The 16,503-nt window shown below is 42.9% G+C and overlaps 1 protein-coding gene and 1 long non-coding RNA gene across 2 annotated transcripts; one reads left to right on the forward strand and one right to left on the reverse strand.

The window, feature by feature from the left end:
• The first annotated feature begins 5,001 nt into the window (after positions 1-5,001).
• Positions 5,002-6,477, forward strand: LOC116723933 (uncharacterized). The gene is made up of 2 exons (XR_004340072.1): positions 5,002-5,741; positions 6,238-6,477. It is a non-coding gene; the product is annotated as an uncharacterized LOC116723933 (long non-coding RNA).
• A 4,845-nt stretch (positions 6,478-11,322) lies between these two features.
• Positions 11,323-13,697, reverse strand: LOC116723910 (nuclear factor 7, ovary-like). Its single transcript, XM_032569135.1, has 2 exons — positions 13,533-13,697; positions 11,323-13,461 (listed from the first exon to the last, which is right to left on the reverse strand). Exon 2 carries the CDS (start codon positions 13,442-13,444, stop codon positions 12,053-12,055), a length of 1,392 nt encoding a protein of 463 aa, XP_032425026.1. The 5' UTR covers positions 13,445-13,461; positions 13,533-13,697; the 3' UTR covers positions 11,323-12,052.
• Between the last annotated feature and the right edge of the window lie 2,806 nt (positions 13,698-16,503).

Below are 16,503 nucleotides of genomic sequence, written 5' to 3' on the forward strand. Positions count from 1 at the left end.
ACTGATTAGTGATAACTTTAATCAATAACAGATTCTTCAAAACATTTCTTAAAACATTCTTGCTCCATTAAATTAATGGTCTGAAAATGGCTAACACAATAATATTTTTAATTTCTATCATTGTTTCCCAAGTTAATTAACCAAAATATACTTCATTATCACTATAAATTTGTCTATTGGTTTCAAAATACTTTAACCCATTGTCAGAACATCTTTTAATGGAGAACAACTCAAATCCATTTAAAATAAGCACATATATTACCAAACAATATTTTCCTTTCACTTTTATGTGTAGCACAGATCAGACATGTTCTTCAAAAATTTTGTTTAAGTAATATAAGTTTCAGTATTGTAATTAAGCAATATAAGAGATAAACCCGTAACATATTCTCCCCCTTGATGATACATTACTTGCTAATGTATCACAATTTCTACTATGTTAAATAACGATGTTGCTGAAACAGGGTTATTATTTTAGCTGAGAAAATCCACCCATATTCAATGCTGCCCCCGTCCTAAAAGGCAAACTTCCAAAACAAACAGAACAATTTATTTTAGCAGGCTTTAAACCTTCAAGATTACTATTTTCCCAAAATATTTCACAGTACAGTTGTAAAACTCATTATTTCATGTTCCTGTTATGATTTTCAAATAATTCATTTCACAAACTTCTCAAAAATTTTCACTAGCGTTTGACAAAGCATGTTTACCAATTAAGACTCTGTGAAAGTTTTGCATAAACCAGCCAGAGAGACGTTGAAGAAAAAATTCAAAATATAGTCTTAGTTAAGAAAATCCAAAAATGATCAATTTTGACAAATAGTGGTCAGAATATTACCAAATCTACAAATGAAAGAAATTAAACTAAAGACCAAATTTTCCTGTCCCCTGGTGAACGGGTCCAGAGGAAACTGGTAACTCAAAAGAAAGAAATTAATTTGTTATATTTAACAAAATATAAAGAACGGACACTTAAAGTTAACTAAATGAGTGCACAACAAATAGCCAACTAAAGAGTCAGACTAATGAAAACAAATTTAAAGATAAAAATCTAAACTACTCACTAATCAATATATAAAGTAATATGAACGGAAAACAGAAAATCATTACCAAGAGTATCTGTGTGTGACAGTCAGGACAGCTGTCACAGACTCAGTGTGTGGATGCTAAAAACTTATATTTAACATTTTCCACATTATTCCTTGCTCACTATGTATTTGCTTGTTCAAACTATCTACTTTAAAGAGAAAATGTTTCACTAAATCTAGGAAACCAAACTGCATCAAAATCCTGCCTTATGTGATGGTAAAGACTGTCTAAGATTAATTAAATCCTTATATTTTTAGATTTCACAATTTATATTTTAAAGTCACTACACTAATCTGAGCAACTACTATTGTCAGATCACAAAACAAATCCTTAAGCCTACCACAAAACCCCTCCCTCACCTCTCAGAGGGACCGACTTTATGGCAGGAAAGAGAGCCAATAAGGATTTGCAGGAGGAACTCCCAATTCTGTTACTACTTTATTTTGCACTTGAATCATCAGATATGTTTTGGTTTCATCTAATTTTAATTTGAACTTAAAACCTTTTTGGGGTATCTTTTGTCGTTCCTCTACTAAAATTGTAACTAATAGTCTGAAATTTTGTCAAGAGGTACTTTTAGATGATGGGAGAGAAAGTGATTTACATCACACCTTCCAGTTCTGTCTTGCGGAGCTACTGCAAGTGGGGGTTACTTCGCACTTAAAAAATAGTGGTTTGCAAAGAGGCTTCACATGTTAATTAGTTGAATCTAGTGGGGTAGCAGTTACAGCCCAGCTCTGTGGCCCCCCTGCGGAGCTGCTGCAAGGGGGGGGCTGCAAGTCCCCTGATCTACATTATTCTCTACAAAAGTTCCACCAGATCCTCTTTCATTCCATAAGTTATTTCTAACTGAATATTATCCTTCAACAACAAATTTGTAAATTTTAGCAAACTTTTCTATATTTAATCAATTTCTATTTAACAAGAGAGTTACTTCTAATTTATCCTGTCTAATCATCAGTAAGTCCTGTAGATTTAATGATATTTATCTATCTTAAAGTTTTGGTCAGTTTTAAAAGGACTGATTGTGAAAATATCTAGAATCAGCTGCATATTACAGTTTGTTGTTATCTGAGCAATTCCTCTTACAGTTAGAGCCTGTTTCCCTAAAAATCTACGTTTTTTCTTATCCTCAACTCATGAAAAAAAAGTCCTATTTTACTCATTGTATTTTATTCTATTTTCCTCCTACCTCGTCAGCCTAAAAGGAATACTTAACATTTAAGCTAATATTTTAGTTGTCAATGCTATATACTTTTTAGTTTATTTATTTGTCTACCTAATCATGTGTGTATTTATCTATTAAATTGCCAAGACAGCATTTCTACAATCCTCTGTGACCTAATTTTCTTGGCTTATTCTTTATTTATTTATTTATTTATTCATTTATTTAACCTTAGAACCCATAATTTATTTTCAATTTGTTCAGATGATTTATTTTATCAAGATTCTATCCTTTAATCACCTTCCAATCTTTACACTGCAGGTCACACTTACTGCTGTTATTGCTTACTTTTAATAATTTAGTCCAATTTAACACAGAGGATGTTTGTAAAAACTGTAAATTTTGCACCATGAAACAGCACTAAGAAAAATTCAGTATTTATATGACATAAAATACCAAATGGTATTTTGGTACCAAATGGTATTTTATCTCCAATCACACACTCTGTCACACCAACATGAATTGTAACACAAACAAAAACACAAAGCACATTACAAAAAACACAAAACACAACACATCTGGCCAAGTTTTATAGTCAGTCAAAATTTCATCAGTCCCCAAGTGTCAGTCTGTGGTCATTATTCTATCAAATTTTACTGTAATTTTTATCAAATTTTACTGAAATTTATATCAAATTTACTGAAGCTTCAGAAATTGTCCAATGTTTTATTAATATATTTTAATGTGTCCATTTAATTAATTTTAAACTCCAATCTTCAGGAACCTGTTTAAATCCCGTGCACGTTTAAAAAGAGACATGTCAAACCTATGTTAAAATTTAACAGCAACCAATAATTTCCCGTTTCCTGGTACCAGTTTTATTTACTTAACTCTTATTTTAAAACTAAAACACCACGTTTCGCCTTCGTTCTACTTCCCCCTTTAAGACTCTTCCACGAACCCCGACCATAAAAATAGCGTATAGCACATTTCGCAACTCAGTGTCCATAATAACTTTACAATATAACGCAGCAAAAGCAACTCACATCCACACAAACGGTGCTTTTCAAACACAGCGTTCCGCACAAAGCAATTAACGCATACACACGCACGGAGACACACGGAGCTCTGCAGCTTCACACCTCTTGAAAATGCACACCTCACGCTTCCACAGCAGCCGGCTCACACATCACCACACACAAAGAAATACAGAGAACACAAACACAGTTACAAACAAACGAAAGAGACAAAGGGGAAAAATAAAAATAAAATGCCGGCTTCAAAAATGCATAAATTAAAATGTAACAGTCTACCTCAGACTATTTAAAGTGTACCACACACTCAAACGTAAAACCTACCTCAGGCTATTTTCCTTAATAGTCTACCTCAGACTATTGCTCAAAGCCTACCGCAGGCTATCGTTAAATACACAATTCCTAAATTCCTTTTTTAGGGACCCAGTAATGAATTCCCAGGGCAAAGAACATAATTAATAAACCCAGCCTTTTTACGGCAGAGGTAGCACAAAATCCTCTGTCTGAATCCGCTACGATTCCCTGTAGTGTATTTTCCATAAAGTGTACCACACACCAATTGTCAAAGTCTACCCCAGACAAGCGTTCCAGCCTTTTAATCCAATTATAAGTCAACAAACTCTTTTAAAAACAATCTATCCTCTCCTGCAGCTTCAAAACTCCGAGCAGCTGCAGCTGGCTACGACAATCCACGCCGGCTCGACCACACAGCGCTACAGACGACCAAAAAATAATTAAATAGTATCTTACCGCACCAAGCCGTCGAGCCGATCGGGGAGAGACCGCCACCCGCCAAGATTCCAGAACCGGACGAAGCCCCCAATTATTAAAAAAGAGGATAATTGAATGCTAGCTTTGGACAAAACGTTTGGCTTTTTCCTCTTTTAATCTTCCGAGTCCTCGGCGAGTGGCGGCGTGCTGCTAAAACGAAACAACAACAAAGCGGGTTGACGTCACAGATCACAGAGTTTAATCTCATACAAAGCAATCGACAACAAAGCTGCAGAGGAACAGAGATATGCATTTTTCTCATAAAAATAAAGACACACAAGGGGAAGACAAACAAACATAAAACAAAGACAAAAAAGGCAAAAAATAGCGGCCGCTCTCTCTCTCTCTCTCTGGATTTTTTTCTAACACGGAATCTTAAACTAAAGAGGTGTTTCCCTATTTAATATATGCAGTCAAGGCGTTCCGTTCTTTGACCTATTAGAAACTCCGTAGGGACTCAGAGAAACTTGGAAACTCCCCTCATTTATGGCAAAGGTGTCTGGTTTTTGTCTAAGTAAAAGGGCGGACCACTTCGTGCTCATCTCTGTCTGATACGGGCAGATCCCTGGCGCCAAACGTCCTAAGATGAGATTTCACAGACACCTCTGAAGTCTCTTCTCCCATTGGAATGTTAATTTTATTGCTCTGTCTTTGGGGGAGGAAAAGGGCCCTGCTTATCTGATGCCTGCTTATTCAGCTCCTTACCGCATCTCAGACGAAACCTGTTCCAAATAAGAGTATTGAATATAACTGTTACATATGTCGTAGATTAACTGTATTAAGCACTAAAATTAATCATTTTTCCTTAACAGCTTCTTTCTCAGAATAACACCAAATCAAGCATCGACTTTAAATGCTGTTTATGTTTAATGTTTTCTGCATTTATACTTCAACAGACCAGCAGGAAAAAATCGAGCATAAATGACAAGTGTAGGATTGAAAAAGGTCTTAACTCTTAATTATATTTATAGATAAGAAATAATACTCAGAGACGAGTCCTTTTGCTGCAGGCCATGGCGGGTGGAGATTTATTACATTGTTCCACAGATCATCTTACAGTACAAAGTCAAAACTCCCCCAAATCTCTCCGTATTCTTAGAGTCATTCTGTTTTATAGAATCTCATTTTCACTGGTGTAAGTTGGTAAGTTTTGACCAACAGCATTACTGCCCGTGTTTGACGTGTGTCCTTACGTAAGAAATCCATCAGCTTTTAAATGAGTGTGTATTGGAGTTTCTTTGGGCATATTCAGACCTATTGATCTCCAACATCTGCTCCGTTTCAAAAGTGCTAAACAAGCCAATTATTATTCTTATCTATCCAAACAGTTTATTTCCCAGACATTCTTTCCGTCTCTCTTTGGCTTTGCACGCCAGAGAAGTTGGGAGGCCAAGTCAGATTGACCTTTCATGGCGCCAGATTTCCTCAGTAAAAAACAACTCCAGAAAGAGTATTTCCGCTTCTTCAGATTGACCCAGTCCATTTGACACAATACATTTCTTTTAGGTTAAAACATATCTTAGTGCGAACCCACCAAACAACATAATTTTTAACTATTAATATAATTATATTCCTCTACATATCCCCCCTAAAATAAGTACACGTATTTTCTAATTAGGAATGATTTTCTTAAAGAGGATTGTATGGGTAGAAGTCTACTTATGAACCAGTGAAGATAAAATGTTAATGTAGATAACACAATTACAAGCTTATTCAATATATTGTTAATAGAATAGAATAGAATAGAATAGAATAGAAGTACTTTATTCATCCCAGCAGGGAAATTACTTCGCAGTTACAGCATAAGAGACAAGACACAATAACAACTACCACTGAGTAGTAGTTGTAGATAAAATAAAATATAAAATATAAAATGCTATAAATTGTAAAAATATGAAATGCTGTTAATATAAAAAGCAACTTAAGAGCAGTCCTTGCAAAGATTCAAAAAATACAGAATGTATATGTAAATATATGTACAGCAAGTGTGCCACAGTGCAGTTGTGCAAAATCGGACTGATTAGTGCAGAACAATGATTTAGCTTTTATTGTACAGTGAGATGGCCTGTGGCAGGAAGGATTTCCTGTATCTGTCCCTACGACAGCAGAGCTGGAGCAGCCTATGTGAGAAGGTGCTCCGCTGTCTGTCCACTATGTGGTGGAGAGGGTGTTAACGAGTTTATCTTACAGTGAATGTATAATTACAGTGCATTGCTCTCCCATGGCCAACAGTTCCACCTGTATAGGATTGAAAAACCCTGTCTGTGCTTCTTTCGTTCACGGGAAATAATTATCCTATGGTCCCAAAGGAAACCACCCGCAGGCACAAATGGAACTGCGGACCACAGTACCCGCAATGATTTTCACCCAACATCATCATTGGTCATATTGGCAAGAATTTAACAAGTAGAGATAAGCTTGAATTATAACACTAAACAAGTTCTTAGCAGCGATGGAGGATAACGTAGTGTTGCACAGTTCTTGTCCTCGGGTCGCAGAAGTAAATTGTTGTTCCGGGTTGATGTTCCTTTGATTTTATTGTTCTGCCTCTCACAGTCCTGGTTCAGGGACACATTCTCCATTGTCCATGAGTCTCTGAGTCCAGCACACAAAGGGTCCCTGAATCACCAGTCTCTCTGGGTCGTCCTGAGAAGACAGAAAATACTGACCAGTATCTTGTAGTACAATATGTTCCAATTAAAATGTCTTCATTACTTGTATAGAGAAATCTTTGATGCCTCCGTTATTCGATTCCAAAGTCCCATTAATAACTCGCATTCGAGCTGCACATAAGGATTTTCCATGTGGCCTGATATACATTTCATTTAACATATTTCATGTCATATTATTACCATCCTCTACATATCCCCCCTATGTAGATATAATTATAATGTATAATATAATTATATTCCTCTACATATCCCCCCTATGTAAAGGAATATCATTATATTCCTCTACACAAGCAATGTTGGTTATTTTGTAAAAATATTCAGATTTTTAGCACAAACAGAACATTTTACGAACCTTTTGAATTTCTGACAATATAAAAATCCATAGAAAAAAGAAGAATCACATTGCCTCCATAGTGTAGTCATCCTATTTGGCCACATGATGGAGCCAAACCCACCTTATCTGGGCCAGCAATAGTGTACAGTTTCACTCAGTTTGCTTCATTTCAGATCAGTTTGTTTCTATCAACTTTAAACAGTTTAATCCATAATCAATAATCCAGTCCTGCCAACCAAATGTGATCATTTGCTCTCAACCAAAAGCCTTCTGGTTGTTTCTTCTTCTCTGGTTGCTAATATCAGTAACTATCTCAGCTGTATCAGACTAAAGACTTTAGAAAAGTGAATAATGGCAAAGATTCAACAGGCTTTATTGTCTCCATACTGCAGTCGTCTTATTTATCCACACAATGGAGTCAAACACACAATATGGAGGCCAGCAACATGTCAAACGGGACTCAAACTGCTTAATTAGAGCTCAGTCTGTTTAAACACATTTCAATAAACTTTAATGGGTTTCATGTACAAGCTGACTGTGAACATCAATAAAGGGTGGTGGCTCACATTGGAGCAATGGGACATTTATTTTCAGGAATGAAAACCTTTGAGGACTGAAAACCTTTCAGGAATGAAAACCTTTCAGGAATGAAAACCTTTCAGGAATGAAAACCAGCCCTCTGCAGGCGGTTCAGGCTTGCAGAGCACCAGTCGCTCTGATGGGAAGCGATGGGGGAGTCGAGCCAAGGGCTGGTCGGCTGGTGAGGGACCCATTATAACTGCTTGCACTTGTAGTTTGACTTTGTTTTCACAATTCTTATCTTGGAGAACATGTGATCCAAATGCATTCAGTCTTGATGCCCCCATTAGCTACCTCCTTAATTATGTTGAGGTCTTGTTTACTTCATTCATGTTGTGGAAGCATAAATATTTTAAAAGGTATCTGATATGCAGGGACACTGCAGTTAAACTACACTACATAATGTACTGTAGGTAGTTGGTATGGATGGTGAGGGTGTAAATGCAGTAATGACACCACTGTGGTGCGTTCATTTGAATGCATGGTTCTGTCAGGATCTGTGTTTTTCTGTGTTTATTTAGAGTTTCCTGTGTCCTTAGTCTCTTCGTTGTCCTGTCCTCCCCTTGATTGTTCCCAGGTGTGTCTCGTTTCTGTGATTACCCTCCCGTGTATTTAACTCCACCTGTGTTCCTTGTTCCTCGTCGGGTCCTCGTCAATGTCCAGTCTAGTCGTCCTCAGTGTTTCCTTGTGCCTGCTGTTCGTTGTTGGACAAGTTATTTTCATTAAATCCTCATATTTTTCATCATTCCTGGGTCCGCTGCCTCTGCCTCACCACCTCACCCGCACCACTTCATGACAGAAGGACCCGACCAAACCGAACGGTGAGGCTAGCTTTAAAATGGACCCAGCTGGAGCGAGGTTGCCTCCTAGAGGGCAGAGCGGCCCGAGGCGGAGGTCCGGCAGGGAGGACAGGGAGCTGGCTGAAGCTCTCGCCGACCTGCAGCGGGAGCTTTTCCGGGGAACAAGGCTGGTGTTAGCACCCCCCGGATATGGCCCCCGTCGATTCCTTCGTCCGGGAAGCCAGCGACGTGAGCCGCCGGTGGAGCCGGCCCCTCGTCGCCTTCCGGAGCTGTCACCTCCGCTGTCTGCCCGGAGACAGCGACGTGAGCCGCCGGTGGAGCCGGCCCCTCGTCGCCTTCCGGATCCGTCACCTCCGCTGTCAGCCCGGAGACGGCGACGTGAGCCGCCGGCAGACCCGGCCCCTCGTCGCTCTCCGGAGCCGCCACCTCCACGGTCAGCCCGGAGACAGCGACGTGAGCCGCCGGTGGACCCGGCCCCTCGTCGCCTTCCGGAGCTGTCACCTCCGCTGCCGGTTCCCAGGCTTCGCTGCGGCTCGCCCCCGCGGCCGTTTCCAAGGCTTCGCTGCGGCTCGCCCCCGCGGCCGTTTCCAAGGCTTCGCTGCGGCTCGCCCCCGCGGCCGTTTCCAAGGCTTCGCTGCGGCTCGCCCCCGCGGCCGGTTCCAAGGCTTCGCTGCGGCTCGCCCCCGCGGCCTCCGCGGCCGGTTCCAAGGCTTCGCTGCGGCTCGCCTCCGCGGCCGGTTCCAAGGCTTCGCTGCGGCTCGCCTCCGCGGCCGGTTCCAAGGCTTCGCTCCAGCGCACCCGAGGCCGAGTCAGCCGGCGTTCCAGCCGGCGCACCCGAGGCCGAATCAGCCGGCGTTCCAGCCGGCGCACCCGAGGCCGAATCAGCCGGCGTTCCAGCCGGCGCACCCGAGGCCGAATCAGCCGGCGTTCCAGCCGGCGCACCCGAGGCCGAATCAGCCGGCGTTCCAGCCGGCGTTCCTTCCGAGACTCCCAGTGTTCCTTCCGAGACCCAGACCCCCAGCGCTCCGACTCAGACTCCCTGTGTTCCTCCAGAGACTCCCTGTGTTCCTACCGAGACCCAGACCCTCTACGTTCCTTCCGAGACCCCGACTCCCGAGACCCTCTACGTTCCTTCCGAGACCCCGACTCCCGAGACCCTTTACGTTCCCTCCGAGACCCCGACTCCCGAGACCCTCTGCGTTCCTCCTGAGACCCTGACCTCCTGCGTTCCTCCTGAGACCCTGACCTCCAGCGTTCCTCCTGAGACCCTGACCTCCAGCGTTCCTCCCGAGACCGAGACCCCCTGCGTTCCACCCGAGACCCTGACCCTCTGCGTTCCGACTCTGACCCTCTGCGTTCCACCTGAGACCCTGACCCTCTGCGTTCCGACCGAGACCCCCAGTGTTCCACCCGAGACCGAGACCCCCAGTGTTCCACCCGAGACCGAGACCCCCTGTGCTCCAACCGAGACCCCCTGTGCTCCGACCGAGACTCCCAGCATTCCGACCGAGACTCCCAGCGTTCCGACCGAGACCCCTTGTGCGCCGACCGAGACCCCCTGTGCTCCACCAGAGACCCTACCTCGGGGGGCTCGTCATCGCCGTCTGTGGGCGGCCCCCGGGGCTCATCATCGCCACCTCCAGGGCCGCGGACGGCCGCTGGACCGCCTCCTGGGGTCCCGCCTCCGTGGTTCCCGCCTCCAGCGCCGCGGACGGCCGCCGGACTGCCTCCGTGGTTCCCGCCTCCGTGGTTCCCGCCTCCAGCGCCGCGGACGGCCGCCGGACCGCCTCTGTGGTTCCCGCCTCCAGCGCCGCGGACGACCACCGGACCACCTCCGTGGTTCCTGCCGCCGCGGACGACCGCCAGACCACCTCCGTGGTTCCCGCCTCCTTTGCCTCCGCCCACCCTTTGGGTAGTTTTTTGTTGTTTTTGGACTCTTGGCCCTCCCTGTGTTTCCGCCCACAGCGGTGGGTTGTTTTTTTGTTTTTTCTGGACTCTGGCCCCCCGTCCAGCGCCCCTCCGCCCACCCTTGTTGTGCTTTTGTTTTTTGGGCGTCTGGTAGCCGCCCTTGAGGGGGGGGTACTGTCAGGATCTGTGTTTTTCTGTGTTTATTTAGAGTTTCCTGTGTCCTTAGTCTCTTCGTTGTCCTGTCCTCCCCTTGATTGTTCCCAGGTGTGTCTCGTTTCTGTGATTACCCTCCCGTGTATTTAACTCCACCTGTGTTCCTTGTTCCTCGTCGGGTCCTCGTCAATGTCCAGTCTAGTTGTCCTCAGTGTTTCCTTGTGCCTGCTGTTCGTTGTTGGACAAGTTATTTTCATTAAATCCTCATATTTTTCATCATTCCTGGGTCCGCTGCCTCTGCCTCACCACCTCACCCGCACCACTTCATGACAGGTTCTTCATTCTCCTGGTCTGGCTCCAACATGGTAGCAAACTGGATGGTTGTTGACATTTTGAATAAATTTTGGAATAAAAAGTTTCTTTGTCAGTAGATAATTTTATGGCTTGTATCAAACTACAAAAATGTCCAAACAGGGTGGAGTGGAACGCTGTGACCTGGATCATGGCGCGGCATAAAATGTCTCATTAATATTTCAAAAGACCGAAGCTCTAAAACGCCTCAGAACAGGGAAACGAGGGTCTGTAGACCTGCAAAGCATTGCAGATCTACTTTATATAGACCATAAATGAAGGATCTACATGTGGAAAGGAAGGATTTAAAAGCATGACACGTTTAAAAGATCCCAGTACCATGAAAGCTGCATGAACAGCTTGGCTTGGCGCCCCCTGCTGGCTGTGGATACAAACTGAGACTCTAAAAATGACAGTAAGTTCTGGAAATGGAAACCAAAATAAAACCTCAGAGAAGAAATGAATGGAAAAAAACATTTATTACAGTTCTGCAGTTATTTCATACATCATCTCCCTAAAAATGGAAAACAAATTATACAGAGATGAAAAGTCCAAAACTTCTTCCTCTGTTTTGCTTCAAAACCAAAACTAAACTCAGACTAAAGAATCAGAAATGAAAGATTAACGCTGCCCTCCTGTAACAATATTCAGTTTTTGGTGCTTCACAAACATCATGTAGAGTTTATCATTGTTCTGAAATCTTTATGGTAACAAACTGGATGATAATCTCTTAATTATGAAGGTCTGATGAACCAAAGTGTTTGGAACTGAACTGAACAGAAAGTCTCTAGACCAGATTAAAATCTCCTGTTATTAACGATGGACAACATGGACTTAGATTATTATCACAGTATTTTCTGGTATTTACTGAATAATAAAAGTGATGATAGAAAGTTTAAACACAGCATTGATCAGGGAAATAGTCAAAGCAACACAAATAAAAACTTAGAAGTAACTGAAAAGGTCATTTCAGATTCATTCAGTAGTTCAGTTTTATCACTAAGCAGCTACAAATAGACAGCATTCAATTCAACATATTGACATTAATTTCTGCTAGAATGGAAACAATAGTTGGAAAGTCAGAGATGAAGAATCTCCAGATGATCAGATCATCTCCAGTTTCCTCTTTAAAACTCACAGTTTCAATCTGATCAATAAGTTTTTATTTGGACTTTGTGATCTTCATGCTGAGATCATCAGAGCTGCTGCTTGATCACTGAGATCTTCATCGGTACGATCTTTAATGTTTTATTAGTGGAGAAGAGTGGAAACATCTTGTGAGTGAAGGTGTGTGTGAAGGTGTGTATGTGTGTGTTAGTATCCAGATCAGAGAAGGACAGCTTTCCTCTGTCCCAGTCCAGATTCACTCTGACCCTCTGGAGATTCTTCTGGACTGAGAGACGAGTGGAAGGAGCTGGTAGAGAAAATGCTGAGTATTTACCTGAAGAGAAATCTATAACCAAACATCCAGACTTTATGTCTCCCTTCCTCTGAACAGACTCTTCTAACACACCAAGGCTCCAGGCTTTACTGTCTCCAACATCAACATCCCAGCTGTGGTTCCCTGAGTTAAAACCATCAGAACTCACAACAGACCAGCACCAGTAATAATCAAATCTCTCTGGATTATCAGGAAGCTGCTGTTCCTCTCCTATTCTAAAGCTGGTCAGATCTTCATACAGATGGAGATCTGGTCCAGCTGTGTTTGGGTCCAGAACCAGAGGAGTGTAGGTCACCATGTCCTCCATGTTGCTCCAGATGTTGAAGGCCAGGTTGCCCAGATGTTTGGCCTGGTCTATCAGAGCTCCTGAGGGCAGCTGTGGATCCTCCAGCAGGGGGCAGCGCTGGACTCTTTCCACTGCAGCCTTGTAGTTGTGCAGGAATGAGACGTCTTCAGCTCTCAGCTCCTCCTCTGTGGCTCTGACTGTGTCTGAAAGAGCTGCTATCTCTCTGCTCAGAGCCTCCATCTTCTCCTTCATCATCCCTCTCTTCTGCTCCTCTTCCTCCCTCAGTGCAGCCAGCCTGGCCTCCTCTTCCTCTGCTAGAAACTGATGAAGCTGCTTAAACTGCTCCATAATCTGCCTCTCTGTGTGTCGGGCCTGGACCTTCAGGTGTTCTGCTGTCTGATCAAACTCCTCCTGAACTTTCTTCCTGAGCTCCAGCTTCTTCTTTAAAGGCTCCAGAGTTTCCTGAAGGTTCTTCTTGTGTTGCTGAGCAGCTTCATCGATGGGTTTGAATTTATGGTTTTTGTGTAAATCTGAATGACTGCAGACGACACAAACTGGCTGCTGATGGTCCAGACAGAAGAGTTTGAGTTTCTCAGAGTGCAGAGAGCAGAGATCCTCTGAAGCTCTCTGCTCTCTCTGCTGTAAGAAAGACTCACACAGATTCTTCAGAGCCAGATTAAAAGGTGGTTGATCTCTTGAAGATCTCCTTGTACAAACTGGACACTCTCTCCCTGGTTTGTCTCTCCAATATTTCTGCAGACACTCCTTACAGAAGCTGTGGCTACATGACAGAAGAACCGGATCCTTAAATATTTCCAGACAGACCGGACAGCAGAGATCATCGTCTGATCTGGAAGCCATTTTGTCTCAGAGTGAAGCAGAAACCACAGCAGACAGAAAGTCAAACCAGGAAGTCAGTTTCTCTCCTGTAGAAACTTTCTGAACTTACTTTCACTTTGATTGTCTTGTTTTTCCTCCTGCAGCAGTCTGTGTTTCAGTGTCTAGTTGCTCAGTTCTCTCTCTGTTCTCCTTATTCAGTGTTAGTTTGATTTCAGTCGGAGACGAAGGCAGGTGTCAGAGTTCCTCCTCAGGGTGTTTAGTCAATGAGTTTTTCTTTCTAAACCGTTTCCTGTTTTTTCTAAGAGTTCCTGTTTGAAGAGGAACTTGAGTCAGAGATGTGGCGCCCAGTAGAGGATTTTATGTAAAGCTGTAGTTTTGGAAAATCAACATAGTACTGGTGGAGATATTAGTTTTTGGCGTTGAATGAAATTTTCTGCCATTTTTTTTCAAACTGCAACTGGAAATCCAAATAATGGAAATATTACACCAAATGCTATACATGAAAACCGAAATAAAATATATTTATTTTCTGAAAATAAATATATTTAGAATTATAAATAATAATAATGAATTAAGTAATTAAAAATAAAATCTACTACAGTAGAAGAATTACCCACTATTGATACCTGATGATTCTCCTCCACCAAAGCTGGCAAACAGCGACACAGACATTACTCTTCATTAAAGCCGACTGACTGATTGCTAATTGAAGATCTGAATGAAGGAGTCAAACTGTTGCTTCAGTTATTTCATACTTCTAATAGTTATGGTCAGGTAATTTCTGTTTTGTTGCCATAGCTAAAGCAAAGGCAGCTGGATTGTTTCAATAACATATGTGCTAAAGTGGCAGTGCTATGAGATTTCCAGTCACATGGTGCCATTTTGTAGCACAATCAAGAAATTATATCAGTTGTTTTGAAAATGCATATTATATCAGATATGAATAAAAAGAAATTTGCTTTTGTAATTTTGTTCTTGAATTTGTGCCTTTATCTCTTTAAGAACCTCCTATTCTTTCCAACTCCAGCTTCATGAAATCATCACAACATGGCTCCTCTATTAACCTTTATCAACATTTTTACCAGTGTTGAACTGAGAAGTAGCTCCTATAATGAGCTCAGCAGATACAATGCTCCACCAGGTGTTTGCTAATTGTTGCTGGCTAGTTTGAAGGAGCTGAGTGGGGGAGTAACAAGGAGGGGAGCTCTATGATGCGGAAGGTATGAAACTGCAGCTCTGAGGAGGAGCTGTGTCTTGAAGGCGGAGCTAGGTCCACCCAGGCGTTTTTCACAGCTGAATGGATTTCTCAAGGAAACTTGACTTCAGGGCTTCTGTCAGTCCAAGTGCGCGAGCTAAAGGTGCTAGCTTGCAGGTGCTAGCTAATGGTGCAGAGAGGCCGGGTCCGTAGTAGCGATGGGCCAGACGACACAGAAACCTCGGTACATGTGCCAAGCAAACAAGATGAACCCCTGTGTCGGTGTCCGTATCACTTTAAGGAAAACCACATGACCGATACACTTCCTGTCGTTTGGTTGTGAACGCATCAAATTGTATTTATGAGGGAGAAACTGTGCCGTCACGTTTGTGGGTTTTGTTGGATGGAGATACATTTTGTCCTTTGCTCTGTGTTGGTTTTTGGCTCGTATTTGAATACCTGCATGGATCAACAGAGGAAGAGGAAGATTTCTCCTGTGTGGGATCAATTTGATCTTTTCATGGAGAATAAGGTAAATTATTATTCTGTGTGTTACGGCCCCTGGCCTCTTGAGGCTGTGCAGGCTCTTCTCATTGTTATGCAGGTTCAGCTGTGAGAGCACATCTTCTGATTGGCTGCCTGGAAGTTGCAGTGCCGAGCCAAAAGGCCTCGTCTGTGGAGGATCTCCAAGATGGTCCTAGTGTGGAGGCAGCAGTGAGTGACCGGGTGAAGACACCTCATACACTCCCTCGCTATGATCCACTGTCCTCTGTGAGTTCAGAAGGACGAGATGGAGCTCGTTTGAAGGTGCGGTTGGCACGTCTCCAAATGGAGGCTGAGGAAAAAGCCCAGGATAGAAGAGCTCAGCTGGAGCTTGAGGTCAGGAGGCTGGAAATAGAGGCTGATAAAGCTATAAAGCTGCGCAAACTTGAGCTGGAGGCCCAGACTCGAGCACCCTCTGCCTCTATCACACCAGGTTCCACCACCATGTCTGCTATGCCATCTGACATCAGTAAGTGTATTTCTTTAGTACCTGCTTTCAGAAAACCTGAGGTGGACTCATACTTTGCAGCATTTGGATGCATTGCTGGTGCTTTGCAATGGCCTAGAGAAACCTGGCCTCTTTTGTTACAATATAACTTTTCTGGTAAAGGTCAAGAGGTGTTGGCAGCTCTTCCTTTAGAAGATAACTTAGATTATGATCTGGTTAAAGCTGTTGTCTTACAAGCTTATGAGTTGGTCCCAGAAGCTTATATACAGAAGTTTCGACAGCAGAAGAAAACTGCTGGACAAACACATGTTGAGTTTGCCAGAGAGAAATGCATTCTCTTTGATAAATGGTGTGCTGCATCCAAGGTCAACAATTATGACACTTTACGTGAGCTAATGTTGTTGGAAGACTTTAAGAAGTGCATTCCAGAGCGGGTGGTGTTGTATTTAAATGAACAGAAGGTGATTACTCTAGCGTCTGCTACTGTTCTTGCTGATGAGTATGCTCTTACCCATAAGTCCTTCATTCTTAATGAAAAGTCACATGTTAGCTCTGTGCCACAGTCCCTGATGGGGACTGTTTCCTGTTTTTTCCTCAGGTGTTCCTGTTGGAATCAGTCTTTAGGCAGAGATGTGGCGCCCTCTAGAGGATATAATCTTAATCTGCAGTTTTAGAAAAACTCATTTTGCATGCACAGGGTGTATACAGAACGAAATTTCGTAAAGAATAACCGGCATCGCTAATTTTATACCTACGAAACTCGGTGGGGGATTTGGTAAATGGGCAGACAGAGGCTTAATTACAAAACTTTTCAGATTAAGTCATTATATCTCTGTAATCTTAAGGAACAGGAATCATAGGATAGAGCTGCAGTTATCGGCCATCTTTGCTCCA

The sequence above is a fragment of the Xiphophorus hellerii genome, chromosome 8 (genome assembly GCF_003331165.1).
Source record: "Xiphophorus hellerii strain 12219 chromosome 8, Xiphophorus_hellerii-4.1, whole genome shotgun sequence".
Taxonomy (NCBI): domain Eukaryota; kingdom Metazoa; phylum Chordata; class Actinopteri; order Cyprinodontiformes; family Poeciliidae; genus Xiphophorus; species Xiphophorus hellerii.

Coding starts and splice junctions, on each gene's coding strand:
- LOC116723910 (XM_032569135.1), bottom strand. CDS start 13,444: ATGGCTTCCAGATCAGACGATGATCTCTGCTGTCCGGTCTGTCTGGAA.